At 32.4% G+C, this 11,886-nt stretch overlaps 1 protein-coding gene across 1 annotated transcript; it reads right to left on the bottom strand.

The window, feature by feature from the left end:
* Positions 1–5,562: 5,562 nt before the first annotated feature.
* On the bottom strand, positions 5,563–10,055 carry MtnA (Metallothionein A). The gene is made up of 2 exons (XM_075296087.1): positions 9,872–10,055; positions 5,563–5,950 (listed from the first exon to the last, which is right to left on the bottom strand). Exons 1-2 carry the CDS (start codon positions 9,891–9,893, stop codon positions 5,847–5,849), a joined length of 126 nt encoding a protein of 41 aa, XP_075152202.1. The 5' UTR covers positions 9,894–10,055; the 3' UTR covers positions 5,563–5,846.
* Positions 10,056–11,886: the final 1,831 nt, after the last annotated feature.

Raw genomic sequence — 11,886 nt, 5'->3', positions numbered from 1 at the left:
GATGTGGTTTAACATTTTATCATAATTTGTTATTATTTGTTTCATAATATTTTCACTTCAAATTCAACGTTTTGCACTTCAAATGAGTCTTTTTCAAATCAAATGAAACCTTTTCCAGCTTAAAAGAAATCCTGTTTACACCCTGCGCCACACTGTGGAACAGGGTATTATAAGTTAGTGCATATGTTTGCAACACCCAGAAGGAGACGAGATAAACATATGGTGTTTTTGGCAATAATGCTCAGGGCCGGCCCTGAGTCGATCTAGCCATGCCCGTCTCTCTGTGAACACATTTTTGTGATCAAAGTCTAGGTCGCAATTTTTGTGATCAAAGTCTAGTCCAATCGACTTCAAACTTAACACAAATATGTGTTTTGGATATTTGGAACCCTATTGATTTTGGAAGAAATCGGTTCAGTTTTAGATTTAGCTCCCACATATATCTTTGGCCCGATATCTACACTCAAAAAAAGTGAACTCTCTAATTCACTAAAGCCAATTTAATTTTATTTTAGTTTATGGAATTATTATGTTCGGAGAAAGTTTCCTTTACTTTAATAATTTCTTGCATACTTTAGTTAAATAAACTAAAAAACGGGAACGAATTATACATAAATTAAACGTAAAGATTTACTAAATTCGTATTTCTCACAACATAGTTCATTATTTCTTTAAATTTGTAAATTTGACTAGAAATGCGTTTATCATGAACTTCGCATGTCAATAAAGACATTCTTGCAATTTTGAACTCCAATTTTTTCCTTCAAACTACACATTTTCTTTAACAAGTGCAAAAAAATTAATTGTGTCTAACAAATTTTCTTGAATTCGTCGAAAAAATTTACTTATTTTGTGATATCGGCAGCCGAAATCGTCCATTGAGCCTCCAAAGGTGACTTTCAATAACAATGTGCACTTTTATTCCTTAGTTGTCGCCGAATTATTTTATATTCATCTCATCCTCCAAATAGAAAGGAATTCGGAGGAATGTAAAAAGAGATACGGGTCCATAAGATATAATGCAATACAATTTACTTTTTACTTTGAAATCTTCAAAAACGTGTGTTTTTCTACATTCTCTTTTGTGCCGCTAACTTAATTTTGTCATTTCATCTTGTTCTGCTTCGTTTTTTGCTGTTGGCAATGCTACACCCTTACAAAAAATCGCTTCTGTAACATATACTCCCAAACATATTTTGCTTCAAGCATATACATTTTTGGGTATTGCCCAAACATTTATATGTTTGATCTCTACCAATATATAATATGTTTGAAAGCATATTGGTCTAAACAATATATATTTGGGTAGTCTAAGTTCCAAACATTTTATATTTTTGCATCCAAATTCAATAATGTTGTCTTCCAAAAAAACAATATGTTATTATGTGACCATATAATATGTTTGGAAGCATTTTGCACCCAAAAATATTATATGCTTAAAAAAAAATCTCCCAAACAATATTGTGCTCAAAATTTTATTTATTTATTTATATATTTACAATCCTAATGAATTATGAAAATAAACAGGTAAAATAGGTGCTAACAACATAGGTTTTCGACCTGAATGCTCAAAATTTTGTTTCTGCCCAATTGTATATTCCCCGACATCTTTCTCACTTCCACGAGATTTTTTAGTTCTTAGCACCTTTTTCTGTAATACAAACATTGTAGAAGAAATTATTCAATTTTATGATTTTTTATTTTAATTTTACCTTTTGCCGGACGGGGATTCGAACAGCGGACCACACAGTTTGTAAGGATCAAAGAAGTAGCTGATCAATTGCTCAAGGAAAAATAAAATGTTAATTTTGTAATAACAAGCAACAACCACCAACTTAATTCAATATCGCTCCCTGTTAAATAGCGCTCCAAGCTACTAAACACATATATGTTTATAGGCTATTTCTAAATTAATATATGTTTGCATCCAAGCATATTATATTTACAAACATGTTATGTCCCAAACTTAATATGTTCTAACATATTAACATATATGTCCCAAACATGTTATGCTAGTTTATGAACATTATATGCTTGCACTCAAAAATATTGTGTTTAAAAATTTGTGTTCCAAACATATAATGTTTATAGCCAAACATATGAAAAACAGTCTTTTTCATCCGTGTAGAGAAATTGCATCAAATGTCAATCGAATGCCGTGATCCAAACTTTTAATCGTATCGACAATTTTTCGATACCATTATAAATTCGATATCGAATGCCGTGATTAGCCCCCTTTTTAGTTAAAATTGTTTAAAATTAATCGAAAGGTTTCTTTCCTGGTGGGTTCACTGTTTTTCAGTGTACTAATATGGCCCTAGAAGCCAGAATTTCAGCCTGATTTGCTTTAAATTTTGCACAAGGAGTGCCATTGATAGTGTCGTAAATTGTGACGAATATGGTTGAAATCTGAACCGATTTAGGTATAGCTCCCATATATATCTTTCTCCCGATATACACTTATATACACTCATAGAAAAAAGTCTGCTAAAAACAGCAGTCGATGTCTGCTGTTATATTTTTGTACTTCAGGGCCAAATGAACAACAATTTATAAAATTTTTAGGTTATAAATTTTTCCACAAAGCATATTTAAGAACCAAAAGTAGTTTTTGGTATATTTTTGCACTGTAATATACTTACAAGCTCCTAAATACGATCAGCAAACATTTTGTTTGCTGTTATGCCTCAATTCGATAAATATTCAGATTTTTGTTCAAAAAATATTGTTTTAATTATGTTAGGATAGCTCCTAAGTTGACATTTTTATTTGTTTTAGCCAAAATAAAACATGTTTGTGTAATCGAGCTTCAAAAATAGCAGGAAATGTTTGCTATTTCAGCAAACAGTGACTGCTGTCCCTTTTTCAGCAGACTTTCTGTCGTTTTAGCAGACTTTTCTGCTGTCCCTACTAACAAATTTCTTTGGGTGTAGGCCCCAGAAGCCAGGGTTTTGCCCTGATTGACTTTAAATTTTATACAGGGAGTAGAATTAAAGTTCTCGATATACATGCCAATTTTTGTTGAAATCGGTTCAGATTTAGATATAGCTCACATATATATCCTTCGCCCGATTTACACTCATATGACCACAGAGGTCAAATTTGTAATCTTATTTACGTGAATTTTTGCACAGTGCGTAGTATTAACATTGTATTTGGGCATATAGCTATCACAGGTTAGTTATAGTGGCAGCCCGATATTTCAGGCTCACTTAGACTATTCAGTCCATTGTGATACCACAGTGGAGAACTTCCCTCTTATCACTGAGTTCTGCCCGAACTCAGTGATAAGGGACCTCATTTTTATAGCCGAGTCCGAACGGCGTTTCCCAATGCAGTGAAACCACTGCAGTGAAACCACCATCATTACTGAGGTGGGATAGTCCACCGCTGAAAAATTTTTTGGTGTTCGGTCGGAGCAGAAATCGATCCCACCATCTTGTGTATGCAAGGCGGGTATGCTAACAATTGCACCACGGTGGCTCCCGTAGCTCTCATATAAATGTTTTTGTGATTTCGGCAAAAATGACCAAAATACCCACATTTTCCATGTAAAAACGCCACTGCTAAGTCCAAAACCTTGTAAAAATGACTTCAATTTTCCTATACTTCGAAAACAAATCTATCGACCGATAAATTATAAATACACTTTCGCGAATTTGCGTAAAAATTGTTTCAGATTTAGATGTTTCCCATATTTATACTCTGCGCCACACTGTGAAACAGGGTATTATAAGTTAGTGCATATGTTTGCAACACATAGAAGGAGACGAGATAGACACTGGTGTCTTCGGCAAAAATGCTCAGGGTGGGCTCTTGAGTCGATATAGCGATGCCCGTCTGTCCGTGAACACATTTTTGTAAACAAAGTCTAGGTCGCAGTTTTAGTCCAATCGACTTCAAATTTGGTACAAGTATGTGTTTTGGCTCAGAATAGATCCCTATTGATTTTGGTTCAGATTTAGATATAGCTCCCATATATATATTTCGCCCGATATGAAACTAGTATGCCCCAGAAGCCAGAGTTTTACCCTAATTTGCTTAAAATTTTGCACAAGAAGAACAATTAGTACTATAGTCAAGTGTGCCAAATTTTATTGAAATCGGTTCAGATTTAGATATAGCTCCCATATATATCTTTCGCCCGATATGGACTAATACGGTCCCAGAAGCCAGAGTTTTACCCAATTTGGTTGAAATTTTGCACTAGGAATACAATTAGTAGTGTAGTCAAGTGTGTCAAATTTTATTGAAATCGGTTCAGATTTAGATATAGCTCCCATATATATCTTTCGCCCGATATGGACTAATACGGTCCCAGAAGCCAGAGTTTTACCCAATTTGGTTGAAATTTTGCACTAGGAATACAATTAGTAGTGTAGTCAAGTGTGTCAAATTTTATTGAAATCGGTTCAGATTTAGATATAGCTCCCATATATAGCTTTCGCCCGATTTACGCTCATATGACCACAGAGGCCAATTTTTTGCTCAGGGAGTATAATTAGCATTGTAGCTATGCGTGCCAAATTTGGTTGAAATCGGTTCAGATTTAGATATAGCTCCCATATATATGTTTTTCTGATTTCGACAAAAATTGTCAAAATACCAACATTTTCCTTGTAAAATCGCCACTGCTCAGTCGAAAAGTTGTAAAAATAACTCTAATTTTCCTAAACTTGTAATATATATATATATATATATATATATATATATATATATATATATATATATATATATATATATATATATATATATATATATATATATATATATATATATATATATATATATATATATATATATATATATATATATATATATATATATATAAGTGGATCTATAATCTATAATGAACTAGGAAAAGGGAGATATTCTGGCTGTCGAAGCGTATACGTTTATTGTTTATATCTCATCAATTTATATTTTTATTGGAAAGTACATTCCCTCATAGAATATGTCCAGAAAAGGTTAGATTAGGTTTGGTGGCAGCCCGATGTATCAGGCTCACTTAGACTATTCAGTGCTTTGTGATACCACATTGATGAACTTCTCTCTTATGACTGAGTGCTGCCCGATTCCATGTTAAGCTCAATGACAAGGGACCTCCTTTTTATAGCCGAGTCCGAACGGCGTTTCACATTACAGTGAAACCACTTAGAGAAGCTTTGAAACCCTCAGAAATGTCACCAGCATTACTGCTGGTGACATTTACGACCATTCGGTCGAAGCAGGAATCGAACCCACGACCTTGTGTATGCAGGGCGGGCATGCTAACCATTGCACCACGGTGGCTCCCGTGGTGCAACTCTCAACAAGGTTGCTTGGTCGTAAAAGATTTTGCTTATGGTACGATCACACAGGGCAAATATTTGACAGAAATAAAGGGAGAATTCTTCGCCATATTTAAATCAACTAATATTTTGTTATATTGGCTATATCAAATTATGCTAGGAGATTTCCTTAAAATGGTATCCACTTATTCGACAGTTTTCCTGGGAAACAAATATTTGCCTATTGTGATCATAACCTTAATATATAAAAATTTTATCGCAATTAAAAATCTTGTTATATGTTGGGAAAATAATTATTATTTAAAATTTAATAGTTTTTTTTGTTTTTTTTTTAACTTTATATAGTTTTATTTATTTTAATGGAATATAAATTTTAAATAATTTTCATAGAAAAAAGAAAAACATATATGATTTTGATTATTTTTTAAACTAAATTAAACTTAATATATAATTTACACAATTCGATCCTGGACATGAGAAAATACACAAATTGCAAAATACATTATAGTTGAAGAAAGTAAGGAAGAATATAGAGGATATCAGTCGATTCTTCTTTTACTTGCCGCAGCTGCCTTTGTCACAGCCACCGCCGGAAGCGCATTTGCAAGATGAACCACATCCGCAGCTACCACCAGATTGAGTGGTGGAGCATTTGCAACCTGAAATGAGAGTAAATGTAATAGAAGAAAATTAGTACAGTTTCTTAATTGAAGAATAAAAAAAATAACAGAAAATAAATTGCAAATATCTTCTTTCCGGTTAAGTTAAATTGAAAATTATTTAGCAGTTAAGTTCCTAACTGGAATTTGGAATATATCTAGACTAACTACCTATCGGAGCTTCATTAAAATGGGAGTGTGAGTAATTAATGAAAACTAAGGTAAGTTGTACAAAATATTTTTTTAAAATATGTTAAAAATGAAGATTAAACTTCTATTCTGGTGACCATGTAAAATGTTTGACGCAACCATGTTATTTTCTCGGAAATTTTGTATCTGATTTCGGCTAGCATGTTATGTTTGGCGAGAAAACAAGAATTTTGTGACAAACATGTCACATGGTTACCATCCAAAAATAATATTTTGCTCTTGAAACATGTTTGAGGTCCTATCCTATTCCTATCCAGCGTGATCCTATTCCTTCTCTGCGTGTTTAAATGGCACAAATACACATTTACTAACAATTTCGCGAGTTAATAAAATATTGCATTTTAAAGAGTAAAGTTAAAGCAAATACTTGGCACGATGACGAGTTTTCGGACTCTGCCCTAGGGTAATCAACCATCAAAAACTGATCAATTAAAATTAATGAAATATCAGGTACTCGAAAGATATCAACTGCAAGTGTCCATTATATAATTCCCGAATGGTATTGGTGTATGATAAAGCTCCTATGGAAAGCGGGTGCAGCGTGAACTCAATTGGAGATCATTAAGGCTCACTTAGACTATTGAGTAATACCAAAGTGGTGAACTTCGCTCTTATCACTGAGAGCTGCCCGATTCCAAATTTCACCTCAATGCCAAGTGGTGTATCCCTTGAAGGCAATTATTTTGAATAAAAACTCGAATTTTGCAAGAATCGGGATATTTTTAAATAGACCTTTTACACCATACTTAATATGCGTTTTATCGGAGTTACATCGAAATCTTAATCGACAAGGATAATACTTGCCCTTCGAAGACATATACTACAATATGAAATACATATTCCAAATTGAAAAGCATATTAAAAATCTCCCTTGTATGAAATTTCATAAGGTTAGGTTAGGTTAGGTGGCAGCCCGATGTATCAGGCTCACTTAGACTATTCAGTCCATTGTGATCCGAACGGCATTCCACATTGCAGTGAAACCACTTAGAGAAGCTTTGAAACCCTCAGAAATGTCACTAGCATTACTGAGGTGGGATAATCCACCGCTGAAAAACTTTTTGGTGTTCGGTCGAAGCAGGAATCGAACCCACGACCCTGTGTATGCAAGGCGGGCATGCTAACCATTGCAGCACGGAAATTTCATAATGAACGGATCAAATTTGCTAAGTATTGACGGATGAAAAACCATGGCTATATTCAATCAGGACGCAGTTTTGAATCGATTTATGGTATCCAAATAATTACGTGGACTCTAGTTAATTAAACTTTTTGGATTACAACCGAATAAAATTTTAAATCTTTTGTATTAATTTAATGCAATTTTTTTTCATAATTAAAATCAGATTTTCTACGTTACAAAAGCTTTCTAATTGCCTCACCGTGATTCCGATATCCTCATTTGACCTGTAAAAATTGTATCCGTATCTGATTCAAGTTTGTCCAAATTAAAAAGTATTTGGTCTTATATGAAAAATTTCCCCTTTATCAAATTTCATGAAGATCAAATAAAAATTGCCATGGATTGACGGGCGGACAGTCACGGCTAGATTCAATCAGGATGCAGGTGCAAATCAATCCTTATACATCTTGTGGGGTTTAGGCCAAAATATGTATAAATTTACATGGATTTTTTTTTTGGAATTCAACCGAATAAAATTTAAAGTGGCTACTTTTATATTAATTTACTGCAATTATTTTTTATAATTAAAATCATATTTCCTATGCTAAAAAAAATCTTAATGTCCCACAGTGATTTCGACATCCTTATCTGAGCTATAAAAATTGTATCGGATCCATATTTTTTTTCTAAATTGAAAGGTATTTAGTCTTACATCAAAATCTTCATGGAGATCAAATAAAAATTGCGACAGATTGACGGACAGACATCCGTGGCTAGAGTCAGTCAGGAGGAAGTTGTAAGTGGAAGTCAATCCTTATACAGCTTGTGGGGTCTAGGACCAAAATTTATGATATGTACAAATTTACATGAATTTTTTTTTGAATTTGATTGAATATAATTTAATGTGGCTAATTTTATATTAATTTACTACAATTATTTTTTATAATTAAAATCATATTTCCTATGCTAAAAAATCTTAATGTCCCACAGTGATTTCGACATCCTTATCTGAGCTATAAAAATTGTATCGGATCCATATTTTTTTTTCTAAATTGAAAGGTATCTAGTCTTATATGAAAATCTTCATAGAGATCAAATAAAAATTTCGATGGATTGACGGACGGACATCCATGGCTAGAGTCAGTCAGGAGGAAGTTGTTAGTGGAAGTCAAACCTTATACAGCTTGTGGGGTCTAGGACCAAAATTTATGATATGTACAAATTTACATGGATTTTTTTTGAATTTAATTGAATATAATTTAAAGTGGCTAATTTTATATTAATTTACTGCAATTATTTTTTATAATTAAAATCATATTTCCTATGCCAAAAAAAAATCATAATGTGCCACAATGATTCCGATATCCTAATTTGTGCTATAAAAATTGTATCGGATCCATATTTTTTCTAAATTGAAAGGTGTTTAGTTTTATATCGAAATCTTCTTGGAGATCAAATAAAAATTACGATGAATTGACGGACGGACAGTCACGTCTAGATTCAATCAGGATGCAGGTGCAAATCAATCCTTATTCAGCTTGTTGGGTTTAGGACCAAAATTTATGATATGTACAAATTTACATGGATTTTTTTTTTAATTTAATTGAATATAATTTAAAGTGGCTAATTTTATATTAATTTACTGCAATTATTTTTTATAATTAAAATCATATTTTCTATGCTAAAAAAATCTTAATGTGCCACAATGATTCCGATATCCTAATTTGTGCTATAAAAATTGTATCGGATCCATATTTTTTCTAAATTGAAAGGTGTTTAGTTTTATATCGAAATCTTCTTGGAGATCAAATAAAAATTGCGATGAATTGACGGACGGACAGTCACGTCTAGATTCAGTCAGGATGCAGGTGCAAATCAATCCTTATTCAGCTTGTTGGGTTTAGGACCAAAATTTATGATATGTACAAATTTACATAGATTTTTTTTGAATTTAATTGAATATAATTTAAACTGGCTAATTTTATATTAATTTACTGCAATTATTTTTTGTAATTAAAATCGTATTTTCTAAGCTAAAAAAATTCTTAATGTCCTACAATGATTCCGTTATGCTCATTTGTGCTATAAAATTATATCGGGTCCATATTTTTTCTAAATTGAAAGGTATTTAGTCTTATATCAAAATCTTCATGAAGATCAAATAAAAATTGCGATGGATTGATGGACGGACATCAGTAGGAAGTTGTAAGTCGATCCATAAAAGTGATGATACACAAGTGGTTAACAACATTAATCTTTTTGAAATTCAACTAATTTTTTTTTTAATTTATTGCCACTTTTATATTAACTGCCATTAATTTAATTTATAATCACATTTTCTATATTACAAAAATGTTCTTGGAACTTTTCAAATATCCTGAACCGTTTCAAATACTAATTGTAAATCCATTTGGACATCATGAATACCCTTCAAACGCACTGAAGGGTATTGAGTATAAATAAAATCAATTGGCACAAGTGATTCAATTATTTTCAATTTAAATTCTAAATGCGTCTCAACAATGATGTACTACAACTCGTATATGTTATGTCGTCGTTTGTCAAACTTTCGTAGAGGCAGCACTTACCAGTTCCACAGGGGCAAGGCATGATGATGACGATTTTTTTCAAGTTTTTTATTTGTTGATTAGAAAGAAGATGCACTGCTTTTGAAAGCTTATCAACGGTTTGTAGTTGTCTGTTTTTGTTATGCTTTAATTGCTGTGTTGTGTTTAGTCGACGACTTGTGACTGATGGTCGTTTTCTGCAGTGCTGCTCGTTTTATAGATATGATGATGAACAACGTTTGGGTACCTATAACCTATGGTTATTCATTCTTGTGTTCTTCCTCTTGTTCTCATTGTATGCTGCTCACCGCACCACTCGATTTTTTAAGGGGACGACGCACTCTCGAATTTCGTCGTGTGCACATTCTCATACTTTTAAGCCGAGTAGGGCGGTGTGCACATCTACCTACCTCATCATAATTGAACGTGTGCATTGTAAACATTACTACCTATACTCATGCAAGCAATTAGTCGTCGCACAATGGGCTATTGAAATAAAATGGAAATTTAAAAGAGTTAACAAATTAGTCACGCAAAAGTTTTTCTTAATATTCAATACTTTCCCAATATTAAGGACATTTTTTTTAGAAAACAAAATTTTAATAAAAACAATGTGTATAATATTTGTCTTATGAATTCTATTAGTAAATTTAGGATAATAATTGTTGAAATTTGCGCCTTTTTCGTCAAAGTCGTATTTCTTTGAAAAAAGTCAAATTTTTCTTAAAGCGAGGAACAAACATGTTTATTTAAAGAAGAAAACTTTCAGTTAACTTATTTTGAGTGCCATTGGAATAAAGAAAGCTTAAAATAGACACATAAAGAAAATTTCATTAAAATTGAGCCAACGATATTTTTTTAAATTTTTATAGCGAAACATTTTCATGAAGGCAATAAGAAACTGTGTTAAAAGTTTTCCTACACTGATAGAAAAAGTTTCGTTATATTAATGAAATGTGTCATTAAAATTGAGCCAATGAAACAAATTCATTGATATAACGAAATTTCTACACTAAAGGCTGTGGAAAGGTTCATTCGCCCGAACCGAAACATGTACAGTCCAGGCGTGTATAGATTTGTATCTGGCGTTTTCTTTTCAATGGCTCTATTAACCATGTTCCTTAATCTATATCTGTCCATAAAGCTCGAATAATAATTGTATAATTAGATATAATGCATTTGGACGTCAATTGCCTGTTTCGGTATCAGGCTAACATGTAATATAATAAGCAACGATGAGCCCGTCGTAAAACTAGGAAAAACACGACTAATGTACGCGTTAGAATTGTTGTTGTATCCTGGAAACCAGTTTCTGTTAATTGTCATATGTTGTAGTTGACTGTAGAAACAATAAGCATTGTTCGACTGTTCACCACTTAGGTGAATTCTAACAAATTAGCTTTCTAAAAATAAATTTCGTGTTGTTGCATTACTATGTAACAAAACGAAATAAAAATAAGATTAAGGGACTTGTAAGTTATATGAAAAGATGATGTACAGTGGGAGAAAAGATGATTCAATTTGTAAGAGGAAATTTCCCAAATGTTTTCTCCATAAGGAGTTAGCATAAAGGGCCCAAAATTGAGTTATCTCTCCCAGCCAGATCTATACTAAAGGCTGTGGAAAGGTTCATTCGCCCGAACCGAAACATGTACAGTCCAGGCGTGTATAGATTTGTATCTGGCGTTTTCTTTTCAATGGCTCTATTAACCATGTTCCTTAATCTATATCTGTCCATAAAGCTCGAATAATAATTGTATAATTAGAAATTTTTCGTTATTTTAACGAATTTTCTGTGAGTCAACGAAACGTTTCGTACTATTAACGAACATGTTCATTGTCTTAATGAAAATGTTTCGTTGTATCAATGAAGCATTTTCGTTGGCTCCATTTTAATGAAATTTTCTTTGTGCGTAAAAGTATAATGACCTAATATGAAGACAATGCAACCTACATTTTAGGACATTCAGTTCATACAATATTGCTGAAAAATATCCTTAAAATACAAAACTTAAAATAAATTAAATAAAATTAAT

Source organism: Haematobia irritans, chromosome 1 (assembly GCF_050003625.1).
Source record: "Haematobia irritans isolate KBUSLIRL chromosome 1, ASM5000362v1, whole genome shotgun sequence".
NCBI lineage: Eukaryota > Metazoa > Arthropoda > Insecta > Diptera > Muscidae > Haematobia > Haematobia irritans.
The sequence above is the reverse complement of the archived record's forward strand: the minus strand, read 5'-3'. Positions and strand labels throughout refer to the sequence as shown.